This window comes from Sciurus carolinensis, chromosome 2, assembly GCF_902686445.1.
Source record: "Sciurus carolinensis chromosome 2, mSciCar1.2, whole genome shotgun sequence".
Taxonomy (NCBI): domain Eukaryota; kingdom Metazoa; phylum Chordata; class Mammalia; order Rodentia; family Sciuridae; genus Sciurus; species Sciurus carolinensis.
This window is the reverse complement of record NC_062214.1, coordinates 198390821-198413878: the sequence shown is the minus strand read 5'-3', so window position 1 is coordinate 198413878 and position 23058 is coordinate 198390821. Positions and strand designations below refer to the sequence as shown.

At 43.8% G+C, this 23058-nt stretch overlaps 1 protein-coding gene across 1 annotated transcript in view; it reads right to left on the bottom strand.

Annotated features, from left to right (window-relative positions):
* The window catches only part of Tdrd9 (tudor domain containing 9), a 72199-nt gene extending 56941 nt beyond the window's left edge, over positions 1-15258 (bottom strand). Inside the window, exons 1-7 of the mRNA XM_047539792.1 lie at positions 15202-15258; positions 14268-14365; positions 12831-13052; positions 12224-12346; positions 8949-9029; positions 5790-5954; positions 215-318 (exon numbers count right to left, since the gene is read on the bottom strand). Coding sequence (XP_047395748.1) covers positions 215-318; positions 5790-5954; positions 8949-9029; positions 12224-12346; positions 12831-13052; positions 14268-14365; positions 15202-15220 — 812 coding nt within the window. The 5' untranslated portion in view covers positions 15221-15258. The remainder of the gene's footprint in view (positions 1-214; positions 319-5789; positions 5955-8948; positions 9030-12223; positions 12347-12830; positions 13053-14267; positions 14366-15201) is intronic.
* Between the last annotated feature and the right edge of the window lie 7800 nt (positions 15259-23058).

Sequence of the window (23058 nt, the reverse complement as noted above, 5' to 3'; positions counted from 1 at the left end):
TACCAGTCCTAAAACCACTCAGCATGGCTTTGAAGACTTTAGTAGAAAATTCCAGTAAAACATTTCCAAAATACTAGCCTGATGGTAAAATGCACACAATGACAACTTGATGGTATATACCACTGTGCCACGGTGCTGTGAAAGCACTAACAAGTTCCAAGTGAGCAACACGCCTCGCAAGGCAGGCATAGAAGCACAGCTGCACTGTTCTCACCCACTCTCCTTCATGTCCAGGTCATCGAACATCTGAATTAGGGCGATGGCAACATCGTAGATGTCCTTCGTTATCACCGGTTCCTCCAGGAGATGGGGAGAGAGCTGCAGAGAGAAAAAGAAAGAAGTCAGATACCAGAACAGGGTGCAGGGGAAAGGCTAGGCTGGGTGGGCGACTCTCCCCTTCGTGTCACTCTAATGAATACCCCAGGTGAACCCAACAGCCTCTGCAGCAGCCCTGGAGCACGTGCTGTGGCACACTTCTCCCACATTCATCAGTCACCTGACCAGTCATCAGAGCAGAGCTGGAGTCGAGAGAGGTCGGGGTGAAATGTCTGGCAGGAAACCTATTCTGCAGGCGCAGGATAAGATGCACCAAAAACATAGGGACCCCACAGCCAGTGCTCTCCAGCTGTGGCAAAGCCCTGCCTTCAAGAGCCCTAAGACTCCAAGGTCCCAACATGCAGAAAACACCAAGGAACGGCACGATCACATTCCTGCCAAGACGCGAAAGGAAACGGGGTAGCGGAGGTCTGCAAGGCTTCAGAGCTCACTAGACTGCGAATTAAAACAAAGCCACACTGAGCCCAGATACCGTGACGCTTCCCTTCAGGAGCCTCTACAACACACGGGGCACCGGTCACACAACTGTCTCCCCAGTAGTGTTGGAATGATCATCGGTGTGCACAGCCTTCCAGGAGTTGAGATCACAGCTGACTAAGTGTCTCTACAATATCCCATAGGACGGCTACAGCACAATTCCCAGTCTATTTTATGGCCTTTCTGAATTTTTTTCCAATAAGAATAAGAAGGCTTTTTTGTATAATTAAAATTTTTGCTTATCAAGTACTATATGCAAAATACTGCATTTGATTTTATGAAACACACATCAAAAGAAGCTTTCAGGTGATCAGAAGTTAACCGTATATGGAAATTATGTTTTCTGATTTTTACTTGGAGTAAATTAAATCAGCAAGCAGCCAAAGAACCCATTTCTCATTATTAGTACAACTGTAGTGATTTAAGTATAAGTTGACTTCTGCTTACTAATAACTTTGAGGAAGCATGCTAGTTCATCCATCCCTAACATACAACACCTCCACATACGAGAATTTCCTTCTCTATCCAAATAATAACCAGTGTTCACCATAACGTGACTGTACAGAAAGAAAGAAAGGAAAAGAGGAGAGAAGGATATGTTCCACTAACTCCAACAGTGGTGTAAACGCCCACCTAGAAGCCTTCCTACAAACAAGCCACGGAAAAGGAGTGTGAGCGACTCGTAAGTAACTCCACTGTACTCTAGGATCTGAGCCCCAGGAGCATTTTTAAACACCCTGATAAGACACCAAACAGAGCCACACTTTTCGAGTCGGCACTCTGGTTACGGGGACTCCTGCATCAAGGCCCACATTGCTGCTTTCCTGGGCTGAGAGACCAACAGTGAGCACAGCTGAGCACATCAGGGGATGGCACAGAAGGGGGCACTCAAGGGCACTCTTTGTCCCTCCCACTCAAGTGGGTGGTCGTTGTGATTTTGTCCCCACAATGAGGCAGAAGCCACAGTGCTTCTGCCCTAAGCAGAGGTCCAGAAGCCCTACACGCCTGCCATCACAGACATCCAGCCTGGCCAGGAGGTCCAAGAAGACAAGGAAGGATACACGTGGCAAATCAGAGAATGGCATGGCAGAGAGTGGGGAAAAAAATGGTGCCAACACAGCTGGGACTCCAGTTTAAGAGCACTAAATACCTAAAAAGAAGAAGAAAACCCTCACGGGATGCATAAAAGTTGTGCTCTAGGGTGGAGTGTGGTCTAAAACTGACACACTGTAAGTCAGGGGTACAGGATGCTCACTGCTGGACTGGGTCATGGATCGTGGAAGCTCGCTCCACAATTACATTACATTTACACACTAAACAGGGACAAGACCCTGGGTTCCACCTCTAGCAGTGCCCCCCGCCCCGCCAAAAAAAAAGAATATAAATAGTTAAGTCTCGTGTGTTCATTCGTTGAAATACTTACTGTGTGCTTATCGAGTACCAAAGACAAGCTGTTCAGTAAATAATGCCAAACAGGTGTTCCCCAGCCTATGGAACACAATCGCCCTGAGCCAAGGTGACCCTGGTTCTCTGGAAGCTGGGTGGTCCCAACCAAAAGGGCTCAGAGAGCAAATGGCCAGTTCCAAACCTGCTCCTCAGCATGTCCACAAAGAAGCACTAAATGTTTGAGAGCTCTGGCACATACTACAAAATAAACACCAAAAGGAATTAATTAAACTTTAGCCCTTCAAAGACTAGAAAATCATCATTACTCTCACATTCCAAAACTGTCAGGAAATGCAAAATGTTGAAATATTACAAATAAGTGCTCCCTCCTGCCCACCTGGAGTAAGGGCAGCATCCAGTGACTCATGTCAGAGGTGAAGGAAGTGGAGATGCTATGGTATCTCCACCAAACCAGCAGGAGATCAAGGTCAACATCACCAATGATGTCATGGTCAGAGTGTGTGTCTAATGTGACAAAAATGGCACATCACCCCTGTGGTCCTACTCCCCAAAACTCATAACCACATCTAAGCATGAGAAAAACAACACTCAAATTCCAACGGACTGACCGGGGAAGCAGCTCAGTGATAGGGTGCTTGCCCAGCAAGCATCCCCAGCAGTGCAAAACGTAATTAATTAATTAATTTAGTTAATTAATTAAAAATTCTAATAGCAGTGCATCCTACAAAACACCTGACCATCAAGGTCGTCAAAAGCAAGGAAAGTCTATAAAGCTGTCAGTCTGAGGAGCCTAAGGAGACATGTTGACTAAGCATAATGCAGTGTCCTGGATGTGGTCCTAGGACAAAGGACACATGGGAAAAACTAGAGCAAACAATCAGAAGGAAGTTGAGTTAACCGTGATACACCAGTGTTTGCTTCTTAGTTCTCACAACAGTGAAAACAAAAGTGCCATAAAGGAAATGCTGACTGTAGAATCTAGGATTATAATGGTAAATGAGGGTTCACTACAAAATTCTTTCTGCTTTTCTGTTCTTTTGAAATACTGTCATTTTAAAATTGAATTAATAGGAGTGTGACATTTAAAGGACAATGCTGGCCTGCCTCCGACATGACTAGATTTGACAAACTGTCTCTTATATCAAGTGAAACCATGTCATAGTGGTAGAAAGCACGCTTCAACATCACAAATGTTCTAACAAGTCAAACTCCTCACAGAGCATTGGGCAGCATCCACCAAAACCACAAATGCACGTATTCGCTGAAGCACCAGGGTCCCTCAGTGCCGGGACCAAGGTAGGGTTATTCCCCAGGAACATTTAGCAACGTCACAGTGTAAGGACATGAGGGATGCTGATTCCAACTCCCGATGATGGACAGGCTGTCCCCACCACACGGAATCACCCGGCCCTGAATGCCAACAGTGCCAAGGTTGAGAAGCCCTGGCCCACTAGCATGTTCTCACAGCGGTGCACTGCAGTGTGGGCAGCACTATTTGTGGTAAGACTGAAACTGAGCCCCTTTCAATTAAAAGCAACTTCCTGATAACTGCTTTTCTACATCCTCTGTTTCTTCCTGCTGAGAATGGAAACTGAAAAACTAGCCCCTGGTCAAAGTAACCCCTGAGGAAACAAGTTGGAACATGTTTCTAATCAGCACAGCAGGACTGAACCTGCATATGTGTACACCCTGCCTTTTGTCACACGGCCCCCTCTCCTCTTAAAAAAGCTGTTCCTGCCTCTGAGCACCCCCCAACGCAGAGATTCGAGACAGAAAAGTTCTCTATCTTCTTTAAGGTAAGATTAGTGTTTTCTTTTCTATCAAAGTTAAATCTATAATGTAGCACACACGTTTACAGTAGCTTAAAATTTTGCAACATGTAATAGAGTCATTTTAAGTTAAAAAACCATGTAGTCAGAATGCAGCCATGTTTAAATTCCCTAACAGACATCCAGTCACAACTGTGGTCCTTTTCCCGTACCCTCCCCAATTTTAAATCAGCTAATCACGTAGACTGTAACCCCAAACTCCTCCTATCAGAGCAAGGGGCAGTACTTCCTTAGGGATACAAGCCAATGGACTGCCTGACCAGGTGTGCTTGCTCGCAGAACTCCCCTTGGGGGCACACCCTTCTGCAGGGTACCTTGCCTATCCACTTCCGAGCACCCACCTCAGTATTTCGAACACTTTGAATAAACCTGCTTTCCTTCATCAACTTTTAGTAGAGCCGAGTGATGGAAACTTCCTTCCAGGACCAAGACCAGAAATATTAGGGCTTAGCTCAATTCCAGATAGCAAAATTATGGAACCAACCTGGATGCCCTTCGACAAATGAATGGATAAAGAAAATGTACATATACACAAAGGAATATTACTCAGCCTTAAAGAAGAATGAAATTATGACATTTGCAGGAAAACGGATAGAACTGGAGAGGATCATGCTACATGAAACAAACCAATCCCAAATAACCAAAGGCTGAACGCTTTCTCTGCTAAGCGGATGCTGATCCATAGTGGGGGGTGGGTAGGGAAGAATGAAGGAACTTTGGATTATATGGAGGGGAGTGAAAGGAGGGGTAGGGCGGGTGGGGATGGGAAGGACAGTAGAGTGAGACAGACATTACCCTATATACATGTATGAAAAACATTTTTTAAATATAAAAATAAATAAATAAAAGCACTTATCTGATTTTAAAAAATGAAAAAAAAAAAAAAAAAAAAAGACACATCGGGGCTTAGTTACAGAAAGAGTGGTACATCCACGTGAAGGAAGGTCGACGTGGCTCTCCAGAACACTACACACTGGTATGAAAAGAAAGGGACAAGTAGGTGAAAAAGCAGGGTGATCACAGAAGGCTGCCATTTCAGTGAAAGGTGACACAGCAAGTCAAGGAGACATCCCAGAGGTCACACAGAGTGGCCTCCTCCGGTGGAAAGGGCTGCTGGGCAACAGGTGACACTGGATAAGAGTGGGCAGATGAACGTCTTTCCTCCTCTGAGCACATGCTCAGTGCTGGGTTCTGAGCCTAGGCCTCGTGCATGCTGGCAAGTGCTCCACCACTCAGCTGCACTCAGCAGCTCCAGGAAGGAGACATGTCATGCCTGCTTTCGCTTTTTAACCTCAGAGCCTCTGAATGTCCCACTATATGAAAGCAATTTCATGTCCACTGCAACCATCATGAGAATGTGTGCCCCAGTTCTTCATGGTCACATCAGTACACCTTACTCACACTAGAAAGTTATGTCTAGTTAAAATTGTATATGAATTAAAATTACCTCCCACTCCCAGTGAATTACAACTTTGTACTGACCAAAATCTAACATTTTATTTTCGACATCAACAAAGTATGAAATCAGCCCCACTAATTTACACAGGGATGTGCAATATGAGTATTTATGGTACTCAGTTTATAACAAAAACCTGGGAGTTTCCCTCCTTTGCTCTTCTACCCCCTCCCTCCCCTTTGACTTCAAGTTCTAATAATGCCTTGCAACCACAGGTGGTGAATGCATGTTTGATCACATATAAAAGTTCAATCACTGCATAAGAAACAATCATTCCAACGTACCGCACTATGATAAATGTGCTCCAAATCATTAAGATAATACTCTTCAATTGAATAGGGCTTGCCTTCCACTTCAAAAATATACGCAGGATTCATCTTGTTCTGAACAGGAACTGCAAAGTAGTCTGCAAACTCCTTGCAGTTGATGGTAGCAGACATCAGGACCACCTACAGATAAGAAAGAACCACCTACAGATAAGAGAGGCCATTCCAGTACATAAACAACGAGAATAACAACCACTGAATTGAAACTCGACTAAAAGTCCAGGCTTGTCTTCTGCTTCATTCCTATATTTAATAACTTTTAGATTTTAAATAGAAGACCTTGTTCTAACGTCATGTATTGTACATATTATTATAAAGAATGCTCAGATACTTTTACTAGTCCTCCTAAACTGTTCCATCAAATGAGAAATCATATATCTCCAATAAAGCTATAGTATTTATCTAAAAGGAAATTTTCCATCAAGGAATTAATTTTTTAATAAGTTATTAGAGCCATGTGCAGTGGCACACACCTGTAAACCCTGGGGCTTGGGAGGCTGAGGCAGGAGGAACACAAGTTCAAAGCCACCTCAGCAAAAGTGAGGCACTAAGCAACTCAGTGAGACCCTGTCTCTAAATGAAATACAAAATAGGGCTGGGGATGTGGTTCAGTGGTCAAGTGCCCCTGAGTTCAATCCCTGGCACCCCCCAAAAATAAAAAATAAGTTATTAGATAATGTGTTCCAGAAATCTGAGGCAGTTGATCCCCAGCACCGCAAAAAAAAAAAAAAAAAAAAAAAAAGAAATCTGAGGCAGTAGACTAGCAAAGAGGAAGAGAAGAGATACAGAAAACCTTGACTATAGCCCAAGAAAGTGCATCAGACAAAGCTATGCAACAAACACAAAGAGTTAGCCCAGGCCAGAGCAGGATGATAGACACTCAGGAAATGACTGGTTCTAAGGTTTGCCAAAACAAATGTCAGATGATATCCTTAAGAATCCTGGCCACAAATGCCAGAACAGTGTTGACAGCATATCAAACATGCCTGGAGAAGGTGGCAGCATTATGGAGGACTGCCCGTTCCTCAACACCCACAGGCTGTTGAGAGCAACACAGCTCTCTGACTGGCAGCTGCCTATCTGCTGGTATGGCAATGAGGGGTCTGCATGTGTGCATCTTAGTATACAAGTAAAGACGCTCTGAGCACTGCTGGTGCGGTTCCTGGGTGGACAAACACTGTCCCCTTGACCTGAAACACAATGGTAAAGTCATACTGCTCAGAACTCACTTTGAGAAGGTTAGGAAAGCATGTTCTGACAGGCCAGCTGGAGTGAAAAAGTGGCCCCCAGGGATACACCTAGTCACTGTGCACGATCCCTGGCCATCATCTAAGGAAAGCAGGGTTTTTGGTTTCTGTTGCCTACCGTTCATTCTGCAGTGCTGGGGATCAAACCCAGGGCCTCGAGAATGTTAGGCAAGTGCTCTACTGCTCAGTACACCCCAACCCTGGGCTTCTGTTTTGCTGAGCACACTGCAAAGCCATACTGGACTCAGCATGGCCCTGGCCTCCCCAAGCAGCCCAGCCCCTCCTGCAGACAAGACAAGGCAGCAACCAACCCAAGACATGCTAGTCCAGGTTGGGCCTGGGCCAGAGGACAGCAGGTAGGGACAGGGAGGAACCAGGTCAGGGGAACCAGGGACCTCCACAGGTCTGAGGAGGGAGATGAAGCCCAGATACCCTTTTTCTTGCACCTGTGTTCTCTGGCAGCAGCACTTGTGTAAAAAGGAAATAACCAAGGATTTTCTGAGTTGTTTTTTTTTTTTTTTTTTTAACTTTACGAAACAATCTAAAACTTGGCTTCTAATTATTTGGCCCAAATACATGTCTGTGTGTTTGGAAAATATAGTGTTTTGTATATTTTTAAATAAATCATGAACATATTGAAACTGAAAAGTCTCTTGCTATTTACTGGACAGGATGCACATTCCTCACCACAGTTGTCCACAGTGTGGCAGAATTTCTTCTCAAATCCACCAACACTTTTAACTCTGCTTACCACAGAAAACTAAAAAACCTATAATCTAGTCATTATTTTGATTTAAGTAAAAAATAAAAGTCTTCAGGTGACAATCATGCAAGACCTCAATTTGTTGAATTATCATCAGTGCCATCTTTACCCCAAGGTTCCTAAATAGGAACAAAGAGCCCCTTCTCTCACTCATTCTCTAGCCACCCAGAGAAGCAAGAAAACCTACAGTAAAAGTCAGGTTGCATTCTTTTAAAAAGTCACTAAGTTGAGGTGTGGTCACCTTGCAGGTGAAAGAAATACTTCCCTAAAAATGAATAGAGTTGACACTTGGAGACAAACACTGCATGATTTAGAAAGCAGCTCTTTTGCAGTAACAAGAAATCCTTTAGCAGTCCTATGCTGTAACCACATGCGGATCCCAAAGACCTCTGCTCAGCATGGCTCACAGAAGATGAACTATGTTTAGAATTGTTTAGCTGACATAATTATTCTTTTTTTTTTTTTTTTTTTGAGACAGGGTCTCACCAAGTTGCCCAAACTGGCTTGAACTGGCCTTCCCCCTCCTCAGCCTCCTGAGTAGCTGGGATTACAACTGTGCGCCAGCACACACAGTGCAGATGGCAGTTATTCTAACCCTTCACTATTCTGCCCGAGTACACACCTTCCTCCTTTTGGTTCAAATAAAAAAGGGTATGTGCCATTTCCCCACAGCTGTTAGCTGACTCGGGACTGTGCCTCTAAATGGGAGCACATCTGCTGTCCTCAAGTTCCAGAACCCTCAGCACTTCAAGGCTGTTTCCAAAACAGAGCTTGCAGAGTCATCTGCACACCTTTAAACCATGGTTCCTGCTCAGCCAAAGACCCAGCATTTCATTGCAGTCAACTACTATTAGGTCATTTTCTAAAGCCTGGAGACAGTGTGAGAATTCAACACAACACAATAACCAAAAAGTGTTCCATGCTGTATACTGTGAACCTCAGAGTAACCCTCAGTCCACCTCCTGGACAACCTGGGCAGTATGCATAACAATGCATTTTAAAAGGCTGGGTCCAACTGTTTCTATTAAAACAGGACAGGGAGAGACACAAGTAAACAGTGAGTCTTAACTTTATAAATATTCCTGTTACTCATAAAATGAAATTTACCTTCACAAAACGTGAATTTGTTCTTAAAAGTTTGCGAACTACCAACAGCAGGAAATCCATTTCTTCAGTTCGCTCATGTACCTACAAAATAAAAAAGAGGGCATCCCCACATGGCATCAAGCACACATCACTACTAAATGAGGAGAGAAGGGGGCTTCAGTGCGCTGCTGGGAGATGGGATAACCAGCTGGCTGCCCATGCGGCTCTTCAGGGGAGTGGCACCCCTCCTGGCTCAGAGAAGGCAAAGAACATCTGCCCACAAGCCAGAGGGTTATCACATGCACCACTCTTACCTCATTGTTTTTTTATCTTTTTAACAATTTTCTTAATATTTTTTAGTTGTCAATGGATTTATTTATTTAGTTGTCAATGGATTTATTTATATGTGATGCTGAGTATCAAACCCATGCCAGGCAAGTGCTCTCTCACTGAGCCACAACTCCAGCCCTCTCAGTGTGTTCTTTAGGGCCCACTGGCATCTGAGCAGAGCAACGTGGAGAATCTTTGGCCCTGCCCTCTGAGTGCCAATTATGCCCGCAGATCATAGCAAGCAAATTCCCAAGCACAGAGAACCACTGGTCCACCCCTTGTGCCCGTTGCCTACCCCTCAGTCATGGTCTAAAGGCTCAGTGCTATTGTGGCCAAGTACAGAGATAAAGATGTGGCAGTCTAATGCAGACTGAGGAACTGCGTGTCATGCTCCATGATGTGCAGAACTGCCCCTCACAAGGGTCGGTGAGAACTGGCCCTGGAAAAGCTGGGTTGGTCAGAGGAAGGTCAGGGTAAGGCCAGCAGCAGAACAACAGCACCAGCACAGAAGTGTGCCCAGGAGATGGTTGCCTCCACATGCAGACTGAGCTACCTACCCCAAGATCCACCAATCCTTGGCCCATCCAAATCAGCCAGGGACAAAGGGCCCCTTCTCTAAGAGAACCCCATTAACCTACACTTGGTCAGGGTACCTCTGTACACGAAGGGATGGCAAGCTTCTATCTGAAGATACTTCTCTGTCAAAGAAGAGAGACGGCCACTACATTTGAAAGAGGGGGCACCCTCCTCAGGGGAAAAGCCCCAACATGTCATTTCATAGCTACTTCTGCGCCCAGTCCCACTCAGAATCGCTCCCCACTGAAGCAGATGTGCAGGGAAGTGCTACAGAGAAAGAAGAAACTGGCAGCTGGAAGTCCTCAGACCACCATGAAAGCTCCTTCTCATCTCATCCTATCACCAACCTGAGACATCTCATCTCAAGCCTCCCATATCTTACTTGAGAAAGAAAAACCAAGGTTACCGCCAGTAAGGGACCCCAAAGGCAACTTCTCCCCCACCCCAGTCCCACCTCTAGGTCTACTGCTTCCACCTCTAGCATGGAAGTCTCTCCCCTTGAGCTTCTACACCCATCTTTTCCTGCCCTTCTGCCCGAAGACCCCACCTACTCCATCTACAGGTCCCTAGGGTCCCCCACCACAGGACTCTCCCCATAGCACCAACCCCCTCAGCAGCCACCCATCTCCCCAGGCAGCAAGGAGCTGAGGGAAGAAACTAGGCACTAATGAGACCCCTCATTCACAGCAGGAACTCAAAACATACTCACTGAACAAATGACCTGCCTGAAACGAACTTATTTTTTTTTTCAAGAGTGGAAACGCTAAAATGTTACTGTTCCATCTTAAACAACCTGGCTATCTTCAATTCTGGCTCTTACATTTCTTCTGAAATTGAAATCATCCCAGAGAATGTGATCAATCCTACCTATAAACTTAATCCTCCAGGTACATTCTGTGCATTCACCCCGGGTGCTGGCAACTCAGTGCTGCAGCAGGCAGCTGTGGCTGCGGGGTGAACGCACAGCAGCCCCCAACACTTCCACTGCCCCTGCAGGGTGAGTTCTTGCAGAGAGCAGCCACCTCTGTTCAACCATTAGAAAAGAATATGGTCAAGGATGCAGTGCCTGTCACTCACCTACGTATATGCAGAGACTGCTAGTTCATCAGCAAACACCAGAAAGATGAAAAGCAAACGTAGGCCTTGGCACCACAGGCTCTGGAGTACACTCTGGAGGCAAACCCTGCAATACCATTTGCTCCAGCGGCCTGATGACTGAGCTTGGCTAAGCTTCAGGTTCCTTTCATGTAAAATGGGCTGAACTGTAGTAAAGAGCTCAATAAGGGACCACTGATTGAATCTAAATTTGAGCTCTACCTAAAGACACTCAAAATTGCCAAGTGAGAAAAAACAAATTCTGAATCACACTGTCCACAACACTATTTGGAGGAAATGCCACTCATTTCCACCTTCTACACACCTGCAGTTCTGTAAAGTCAAGCAAGCACACACAAGAGCATAGCGCACCGTGCAGCCCTGCGGTGCCTGCTGCCATGATCAACGATCGAACACGTCCAAAGAGTGGTGGGGCCTGTTGCCCAGTGGCTGCCCAAACAGCTGCACTCTTCTGAGAGCCCGGCCTTCCACATACCTACATACTAGCAGACATTTCTTCCTCACTAGAAATGCGTCAAGTTTCTCAGGACAGAATTGCTGATGAGATTTAAAACACAGGAGTTTTTGGTGGAGCCATTTCCAAAGCTCCTGGAAAAATTGTGGTACTAGAAATATAAATATCAATTAAATATTCTGTCCTACTGAGAAGTCCAAAAGAAACAGGGAAGGAGAAAAACAAGAAAGCTAAACCAAGCACAAAAACACAGTTCACAGGGCTTTATTAGAGCAATAACTTATATTTTATTGTTTGTTTTTTTTCACTTGCAGTGTTAGGGGCCTCACGTTAGCTACACCCCTAGTCCAATCTTTTAAAAAGCTACTGTTGGCCCTAATTTCCTAGCTAGAGAGCTCCTGTGATGTGGCTGAAAACATGCACATACTGCAGGGTTCTCCTGTCTTACTGTGACTGGCTTCTCCCCTTGCAGAAAAGCAAGGCCCATGTGTGTGGTCTCTGCCACCGCAGCCAGGGCACCACAGACAGCAACACACAAGGGCAAACAGCTCCAGTAAAACCTCCTCTATAAAAGCAGTTCCAGGCCTCACTGGGTCTGCAGCCTACCAATCCAGGTCTCCACGAGGAATCTTTTCCTAGTCCTCAACTTTCTGCCCCCATAATTTGAAAGGAAGAGCAAAGGATTTAAAAATTCACATTCATAAGTAGAAAGGGCAGTTGTAGACACAAAGTATTTGTGGACCCATCACAGGAGGACACACTGCAGGAGACCCACGCTACGTCCTCCATGAGCAGGCCCTCTCAAGGGCACAGCACTCACTTCATCAATGAAGACGTGCGTGAATTCCATCAAGCTCTTGGCACTGACTATCTTCTGCAGCAGGACTCCTGTGGTCATATAGATTAACCTGGTGTCTTCTGTTGCTATTTTCTCTAGTCCTACCTGAAATTGGGGAAGGAAGGAAGAAAGGGGTAAGAGGTCAGGTTTAAATGGCTTCCATTAACTACCAAAACAGGGAGATAAGGAATTTTAAAACATTGTATTTCAGAAGGCAGTGTCGAAACTGAAGTCAAGTTCTCAATTTGAATTCTTCTTCCTTTCTGGGCAGGGGCTGGCTTATCTAGTCATACTGCATAACACATTTTCATGTTACAACCACTGTGTATGAAGACACACCTTCCACACTACAGAGATATAATTAAAATGATAAAATTATAAAAGCCATGAGCCTAAGAATCCTCACTTCTCTCCTATTCAACAGAGAAATAAATTAAAAGTTGTTTTTAAGAAATTCAGTTTTTCTTTTAATTAATGCCATGGTTCTGCTCTGTAAGTAATTGGCTCAGTAGAAAAGTCATATACCATCATCGACTTACACAGACAGAAATCACAGCAGAGAGAGGTTGGCTTTCTCTCCCATGCTCACCTGATAGCCCACCACACCACCAAGAGTCCAAGCGCGCTCTTTGCTGATCCACCTGGCAATGCTGCTGGCACCTATCTTCCGTGGCTGGGTGACCACAATGTTGCAGTAGGCACAGCGTTGAATATAATGGTCCAAGATGTACTGCGGGAGCTGAGTGCTCTTACCACTTCCGGTGGCACCGTGTATGATTACCACAGAATTGCTCTCTATCAAGGAAATAACCTGAAATTTTTTAAAAGTTTTATTTCAAAATTGGCACAAAATTGACAACAACATAACATATTATCTATCTTAATAAGATTTTGTTTTCCTTTAAATAAAATTTATTAATTAACCATCCAGACATCAAAAGAGAGTGAAAGAAGCTGCCACTTTTAAGCCCAATTTCACTACCCCTAGGACCATAACTATTAATATCTGTGTAAACCTGGTCAAGGAACTTCAGCTCTCTAGGTCTCAAATTTCTTCTACAGACATGAAACTACCATCTGGATTTCTATGTTCCTAAGTCTAAATTGCTATTGTTTCAAAATTTTGCCATAAACCTGCATGTGATACTACATGAAAACAAAGTGGTTATTATACTCGCGTGGTTTTAAATTTTCATTTTAAACTCAAGATGAATTTTCAAACAAATGTCTAGTTCTTCACTTACAGATTATACAGATTATTCTAAACTTCAATCTAATTCCTTCCCACCAACCCCCAATCTTTGAGTTCTTTCATGCATCTAGCAATGGATATCAATCAGAGAATACAAACTAATCTGAATATTGGCCTCTAAAAATTAGTGAAGTATATCTACTCTATAAAAGTTGCATGATTCAATCTTAAACAAAATGAAAATGAAATTTGGAACATTTCTCACTGTTTTCCCTTGTAACTGCTTTATCCACTAGGCTAGTTAATAAAGGTTTCAATACTTTCTTTTAACCTTGTTTAATAACAGGTAAGTAATCAGAAACTCAACCATCCTCCTGCTAGACCTGGCCTAGCCTCAGTAACAAAATGATCTGTAAATGATTGACAAATCAATCCACAGGCAAAAATATGGGCCAATACTCAAAGAAGAACCCCACAGAGATGCTGGGGTACATCCTCTCTTATAATATGACCTCATGGTGAGTTTCTTCCATCAGCTCTGCTGGGGCAGGACCAGCAATGACTGACACCTACTGCGAAGGTTGATGCGGCCAGGTGACAAGCCCAGTGTACAAAGGCAAGTAGATGGAGGCTAAACACACTGAGCACAAGCCAACAGAAAAATCAGCAGCATGGTCACAGGGAACCACCTCCACAGAGCCCCAGGCTAATTAGCTCCTCAGTAGCTGTCTGCAGAGCCCTGCACACAGGTGGGCTCATGTGGTAAATCAACAGTGTTGGGCCTCAGGCATCTATTCAATCAGCAAAATTACATTATGACAAAAATAATTTTACCTCTTCTTTACATCGGTTTATAGGCAAATCAGGGTATTTATAAGTTGTCTCTGGGATGCATGTCGCATTGCTTAATTTAGCCAAAGGCGGCCTTGGACCTGGATTCGGACAAAATAAAGAAATACAATGGTCTAGTTTATCTGAAAACACAAAGTAAAGAACCCAGTGTTACTCTGCTCTAGCTGGTATGTACATGTACACACACAAATGAAAAAACACATTTCCTACAGGCTGATACAACCAACAGGCTTATTAGAAACTTCCCTTACACAAAAGAACAGAAGAAACCAGTGAAAGGGCAACTTCCCTTAATAGCCCACTATCAGGGCTGGGGCTGGGGCTCAGGGGTAAGCACTCATCTAGCATGTGTGAGGCACTGGGTTCGTTTCTCAGCACCACATATAAATAAGTAAAATAAAGGTCCATTGTCAACTAAAAAAAAAAAAAAGAATATATATATATTCTTTTTTTTATATATATTTTTTTTAATAACAGCCCATTATAAGTTTGGACAGTGAACAGAGAACATGCACATCCTTCCATCACAGTGAGCTATACTACTTCCCAAGGTAATGTCCTGCAAAACAGGACACATCACTTATTGAAAGGTGCTTAAATGGCCGGGTATGGTGGTATATGCCTATAATCCCAGTGGCTCAGAAGGTTGAGGCAGGAGGATTGCAAGTTTAAAGCCAGTCTTGACAACTTGAGGAGGCCCTAAGCAATTTAGCAAGACCATGTCTCAAAAATTTTTTTAAAAGGAAGGGGGTTGTGGGTGCTGGGGATGTATCTCAGTGGTTAAGTACCCCTGGGTTTAATCCCTGGTACAAAAAAAAAAAAAAAAAAGAAGTGCTTAAATGGAATCTTAATACACCCACTTGTTAAGCGTGCATTCCAAGCTACTAAAATAAACCAACAAATGAATCACACACACCTACCAACTCGGGCCTCATGAAAGGGTCCACAACACCCTGCTGAGGGTGCCACCCAGGTCTGAATACTCCTCTCTAGTAAACATCCTCTCAATATGCGCCCTGCTCTGGCCACCCTAGGAGCCCTGAACCACCTCTGGCTGTCACCTGGCAAGCTGATTAACTATCAAATTCCTGGGGTGTAAGCATTCACTGGGAAATATATTTTAATTCCAAAATAAGTAAACTCTTTAGGTGTACTCACTCTTTCCCCAAATCGCTCCCTTCTCTGAGTGCCCCTTTCCTCGTAGAGCCTTTTCTCCCTCCCCCAGCTGGCCCTTCCTTTCTGTTCCAGTGGCTCCTCCCTACCATTGTCCCACCTAATAAACATGCACCAAGTTTTTCTTTCATAGTTGGTTGAATAACATATAAATAAGATGTGGCTATTTTTTTTTTTTTTTTCGTTTTATTTTTGGCCCTGCTGGGAATGGAGCCCAGGATCTCAAACATAACAAGTGCTCCCCAGGCTAAACAGTTCTGCCCCTCTTGCCCTGTGTCCGAATCAATTTCACAACGAGAAGAGCCAGATCTGTTGTAATCACTCCAAGCAAAAACATGCTCCTTTGGGGAAAACAGTACTCCTCCTAAGGTACTCCTGGCCACATGGGGGATGTTCTCCAAGTCCTGCCCTGCAAAGCTTCCTAGGCCTCTCAGATCACCGGCTCACTAAAGCAGGAATTTTTTTCCATCCACACTTCACTTTCATCCAGTACTCCTGCCAGAACACAATCAGGAAAGGAAAAAGCTACACACCCTGGTGAATGAGGACACACACAGCAGGGGCAGAGGGGCAAGCAAACAAGGGGAACAGTGGAAGCCAGAGGCTGAGGAAAGAGCTCTCCAATGGGAGAGAATGAAGGTTCTTTGAGGAAGACATACCAGAAGGCAGCTACATGTTTCTGCTCAGACTTGAGGCCCTGTTTCAATGTGCCACTAAACAAAGCCTGTTACTCTGACAATACTAATGTGACTTATATGACTTGATTACTCGAATTTTGAAGGCTGTTACTTAAAGATAGAAATTTCACAGGGAAAAAAATGCCAAAAGCCCTCACTGCACTGTCTAAACAACAACCCTTCTCCTGGTGCCACAAAACACCACCTGACATTTTCAGGTCACTGGCTGAAGCAGACCCAGAGCAGGAGGAGCCCGCCTCTGCATACGCAGCCCCAGGGCAGGCAGAAGCCAAAGAGCACAAGGGAGGCTGGAGGCTCAGTCAGCTTCATATCAGCAACAAATCAAAAGGAAAAGCATTGAGGGGAATCTAAAGCAAATAAGACCACATGTGACACGGTGAACAAAGTGGCATGACAAAGACTGCCACCTCAAAATTTGCTACTCTCTCTTTTTTTTAACATGATCTCATTTTATTTTCACATTTTTCCATTATCTCTTTATCCTAAAGCGTTAAAATATTTTATATGAACTGGGGAAACCCTAAAAATCACTAGTTCTCCTCCTTAAGCCATCCCACAATTTAAAATCTAATCAAAAGTTTCATAATTAGAGGTTCCAAACAGTACAGAAAGGATTTTAACTAATGAGTGGCATACCAGCTCATATGAAGAACACAACAGCATGTCTTGCCTTAAACTCCAGACAGTAGGGGCTGGGGTTGTGGCTCAGTGGTAGAGCACTTGCCTAGCATGTGTGAGGTGCTGAGTTTGATTCTCAGTACTACACATAAATAAATAAAATAAAGGTCCATTGACAACTAAAAAAAAATTTTTTTTTTAATTTTTAATTAAAAAAACAGTAGACATTACAGAAAACAAGCTTAATTACTGCATTTCTGACTTAACCAAAAAATTTAATCTTCCAAATAGCTAATTCCATATCAAGTTCTCCAAGAACAGAATGCACAAGAAACTGGCCTGGCTTGACAGAGGGTTCCCTTCTCTATGGAGGCTATGCTCTTAAAAGCTCAGAAAAAAAACTAAATGGGGGGAGGGAGGAACAACCACTAAAGATACCACAAATGAAAAAGGAGGCAGAACTGTGGCTTTTCATCACCACCCAAAGACATTAGACGGGACAAACTCAAGTGCCATGAGAGAGCAAACGAGCCCTGAGGAGGCCTGGACCTGGAACTGGTCCAGGCTCTCCGGACAGGAGAGTTTCTGCTTACCAAGGCTATTCCATCTCTAGCTCAAAAAGTGGCTAGCCTTTAACTACAGGCAATGATTCTAATTAATCTACAGAAATTCACGGAGCATCTGTCCTTGAATTTCTACTTACAAAGAATTTTTTAAATACCTATGAATGAAACACCAGCAGTATCTCACCAAATCAAAAGTATTTTACAACTAGATGTAACACAATGTTCAGCTGAAGCCTACAGGGCTGGGCTGGAGTTAGGGGTAGCAGTGTTATCTCATGGTTTTCATAAAAGGAGACACAAAAGTAGAAATAGCTCGGGGTCTGTGTGTGTGTATCCATATTGCATGTCCATAGAGTCACACCTGGGCCAGGCAGTGTCTCCCAGCTGCTCTCCTCAAGTCCACTCTCACCCCCCAATCAAGTCTCAAAAAAGTGTTCTTTCCCCAACACAAACCTAAGCCTGTGAAACCCTCTCCTCCCTTCACACTCATCGACCGCCCTCCACCAAAAACAAAAAACAAACAAACAAAAAAAAAAACACCTAGAACCTTGGGTAGTTTCCCACTGCTCTGCCTGTTAAGACCAAAATTCTTGGCCACGGCTGTGGGCCCTGTCTTTCAGAGTACTTAACTCCAAAAGCATTTACTTATGCAACTCTCTGACCTCAGAGAGCTCTGGAGAAGGAAGGATTCTCGCTGACTTACAGTGCTGGCACACACACGCCTCAATGATTGCTGGTGGCTGAACATACCCTCCTCAGGAAGCCAAAGCTGCAGTTCAGGTGACTGCTCAGTGACAAAATCTAAGTGTATTAGGATGCCACAGACAGAAAGCAAAGAGCAGTTTAAAATATGAGTCAAAAACACACACTATGAGGACAGATACTCTAAACTGCAGGCATTCATTTGTAATCTAGCAATTTCCAAACAGTGGCAATCCAACATGGCAGGGTTTCAAGACCAGTGTGCAGTGTGTAATGGACTGTGTGTGCCCCAGGTATAACAGGAAGAATGGCATCACATAGAGTTGTCTAGAAACTAACCAGCATGCTTCCACAAATTGAAGTATTAGATGACAGACCTCTCTCCACAGTAACTCACAGGGCTCTTCCACGCCCTACTGAGGCTGCACAGCAACCCAGAACCCCTCTATCCTGATGTTCAAGACTTCCTAGACTTCCTATAAGTAAGCAACGATGCAATCGACATTCTTGAGTGCACAACCTGTACTGTTCTTAGCATAAGGAGAAGCATCAAAGGGCACACACATTTCGAACTATCACTTCTAGTAATAATGCACTGGGTTGTTCAGAAAAATCTCTCTCCAGAGACCACTAAAGATGTTAGGTGAAGAACACACACATCTCCTTAAAGGCACTGAAGGGACAATGATCCAATGAACACATATCAGGCCAACATCTACACTAAGGTAAGAACACAGAGGAAGGCAAAGGGTTCAGGTTGCCTTTGCCTTAAGGTAAAATATAAATGAATTAACCACACTAGAGCACAGTGACCCCACTCGCAGGCAAAGGTAAAAACACAAAACTAAATGAAAGAATGTGCCAGACAATGGCTCAGAATTTTCCAAAACTGATAAAGGAAAACCAGTCTACACTGGGTCAAGAAACCCAAATAAATCCCAAGAAGGACAAGGATTAATATAGTACTTGTGTGTATGCATATCTCATCGTCATTAAAAAGGTTAAAAAGAGAAAAGGGAGCTGAGCACCATGGCACATGTCTATAATCCCAGTGACTCAGGAGGCTGAGGCAGGAGGTTCACAAGTTCAAAGCCAGTCTCACCAACTTAACAAAAAAGCAATTTAGACTCCTCTAAATAAAATATTTTAAAAAGGGGGTGCTGGGGATGTGGCTCAGAGGTTAAGCACCTCTAGGTTCAATCCTTGGTACAAAAAAATAAAAAGAAAAGAAAGAAAAGAAAAATAACCCCAACTCTGTGCTTAAGTCAGAGGATAGGTACACCAAATAGAAAAAGGGGAGGCAGAGCTTCCTGGCTGGATCGGTAGGAAGTTCATCATGAACAACCTTCATAAAGTGAAACTCCACGGAGAGCTTCCACCACATGAACAGGGCCTGACGCTAGGGAGGCACTAAAGCAATTTGTTCCAAACTAAACAGTTGTGGCCAGAAAAAAAGGATGTAAGAAACTTTTACTTCTTACTTTACACAGTCTGCTTTGTTTAAATTTTCATTTCAATGTTTATTATTAAAAAACACTCCTATAAAGTTTTTTTAAAAAATTAAATAGTTTCAATTAATAATAAGGCAAGGAACCATTATTAATATTCAAAACACCATCTATTTAGGAACTATAAGAGAAAAAAATGAACATTCTACAACCTCTCATATACTCATGTGCCTAAACATTAACAAGCAATATGATTTCTTACTTTAACAAAAATACCATATTTCTTAAACTTTTTAGAACATAATGTAGTGTGTGAACACTCACATCATACTTAAGATATTTAAAGATGCCTGTTTACCTGGCCCACTGGATGGTTGGTCGCTGTTATACATATCAAATTCTTGTGCTTCAAGTTGTCTGTATTTGTTAATATACTCCATTTCCGAGCTCCTCTGGCTGAGGGTCCTGAAAATAATAGTAAAAATTGGATACTATTCCCCAAAAAAACACCAGACTGCTGATCCTTAGTTTTCATTAAGGTACAGGGGAACATGCAAATAGCCAAGTAGTAAATGAAAACACACTCAAACTCACTGCTACCAGGAAGATGCAAATTCAAACAATGAGAACCCATTTTTCACATACTAATATTGCCAAAACAGTCTCAGAATATTTAGGGGAGGGTGGTAATTTCCTAAAGGGAAATTAGTGGTATCTCCTAAAATGTGAAACACACAGCTCCTACAATCAAAACTTTCCTCAGTACAATCCTTGCACCTGTAAACAGAGGCTCGCAAACACATGCATGGAAGCCTCACACATGTGAGGTGCCCTCAGACACCACGGACGGCGCAGTGAGCAGAGTCACGTCCTCGCCCTCACAGAACTACCATCCTGGTGAACCAGACACAGTATGTCAGACGCTACAAATGCAGTGGAGAAAGTAAAACTGGGTGGGGTGTGAAGAACTCCAGGGAGGAAGGGCACTTTTCATGATATTCATGATTAAAACCTGAAAAACACATCCAAAGGAGGGACAATCTAAAACTATGGCATACCCTTACTTAACATGAATGGTGTTTAAAGATTGCCGTGGCTCTGTTCACATCAGTTGAAAAAGTGCTCAGGACATTTAAGTATTACATAATTGGCGGCTGCAGTGACATATATTATAACATGCTATCGATTATATTATGTTGGGCTGGGGATATAGCTCAGTTGGTAGGTAGAGTGCTTGCCTTGCAAGCACAATGCCCTGGGTTCAATCCCCAGCACCAAAAAAAAAAAAAAAAAAATTATATTATGGGTGGGAGGGGTGGGGGGAAGGGAAAAAATAACAGAATGAATCAAACAACATTACCCTATGTAAATTTATGATTACACAAATGGTATGCCTTGACTCCATGTACAAACAGAGAAACAACATGTATCCCATTTGTTTACAATAAAAAAAATTATTTTTTGTTCTCAATGACTAATTTAAGTCAACTGTTGTCAGAGAATGAGTGTGTACACTACTGATTCTTCAAATTTGAGACTCAACACGATGGCTAACTTGACTGGGCCAAGAGATGCCCAGATAGCTGGTAAAATACCACTTCCAGCTTCATCTTGTGAGGGCACTTCTGGAAAAGATCAGCATTTGAACCAACAGACTAAGCAGACTCTTCCCAACACAGGTCAGAAGTCATCATCCAAGTGAGGCCTACCCAAACAGCAAAATGGAGGGAAGGAAGTATTATCTGTATTCTGAGCTGGGATCACCATCTTGTCCTGCCCTCAGACACAGGAGTGCCTGAGTCTCCAGCCTTCAGGCTCCAAAACATACACCAGCAGCTCCACTACCCCAGGTCCTCAGGCGTTCAAACTTCATACTGAATTATACCACTGGTTTTCCTGTTTCCCCAGGATATCATGGGACATCAGGTCTCCAAAATCCTGGGACACGATTCCCACGATAATAATCATTTCATTGGTTCTGTTTCTCTGGAGAGTGCTAATACACTTTAATAAAATGCCATTCGTATTACAGCTTTCTTTTACCTGATGCTAATAATTATGTCACCATTTTTTTGGTTACCATTTGCCTGATATTTGTTCACTAATTCAATCAATAAGTAACTATGGTCTGACTTCATGCCTGGCACTCTTCTGAGCACCAGTCACCAGCACAGACTTCCCTCATGGAGCTTACAGTACAGCTGGGTCAAGAGTATTAAAATGAGTAAAACATAAAGCAGGTTAGAAAAGAGCACAGGGAGAAATAAGACCAGAAGAGAAGATGGGGCAGGAAGGACTGCAACATTAAACAAAGTGACGGATAACACTGCAGTAGAAGTCTGAAGAAGGTTAAGAAAACAGCTATACAGGGTTGGGGTTGTGGCTCAGTGGTAGAGCACTTGCCTAGCATGTGCGAGGCACTGAGTTCTATTCTCAGCACCACATATAAATAAATGAATAAAATAAAGGTCTATCAACAACTAAAAAATATATGAAAATAAAATTTTTAAAAAAAATACAGCTGTACAGCTATTCATGGGGAAAGCACTTCTCCCCAAGAATCCTGGGAAGCACTGAGGTCAGAGTATACCCAGTGTGGTCAACTGAGCCTGGAAAAGGACTACAGGAAGGTGGTACCCAGAGAGGTACAGGGGAGGACTGGGGGTACCTGGGAGAGGCAGGAAGTAACTAGAAAGATATTGGCTGTTGTTCTGAGTAAGATGTGTTTTGAGCACATAGAGAAGTAACATGTCTGACTCCAGTTTTAAGGGTGAACAGGTGAAGGGGAACTCAGTAGACCCCTAGCATCAAGGCCAACCACCCTAGGGTGAACCAGAGCAGCACAGAGATCAATGGAAACGGGACAAGCAGGGCCAGTCGCACTTGTGACATATTAAATGTAGCAGGGCATGGAAAACTAAGGGAGGTCAAGAATGATCCTGAAGCTCCTGCTCTGAATCAGATAAATCAAGCACCCCATACCCTGTATAGATCACCCCACAGCCATCTGGGGTCTCTGACAAGCAAACAGCAGCACGCAGATGAGGGAAGAAGGCCAAGATGAAAAGCCCCACCAAGCCAGGGGCATTTGCCGCTTATTTCTTCTGGTGTCTCTTGATCTGCACTCACTACAGGGCAAGGTCCAGACACGAGCCCTGCCCAGGCAGAGTGCCAGGAGAAGCCTCCAGCTCTGTCGCAAGGGGCGGCAAAGGGGCTGCTGAGAGCTCACAACCAGGGCAACTGCCACTTTGCCTCTTCTTTTCTCCATTCTCTCACTGTGGCCTACAAGCAATACCATGCAGGCAACAGCAACAGCAGCATCACAGGGGCTAGCAGGAGCCTAAGCCTTCCTTCCAGTGGAGGATCTGTGCTACAGAGGATTCGCAATCCCTCCTGTCACTCTCCCACTCTGCCCTCTCACTGCTTGGCCCAGGGTGTGGGCACAGTTGGATGATGGTGGCCAGAGCTGCAGGAAGGAAGAAGCTCACAAAATGGACCTGAGGCTGTTCACGCATGGTCTGGCCCACAAGAGCCAGCAGACCTAAACTAAGCTGTGGGCAGATGGCCG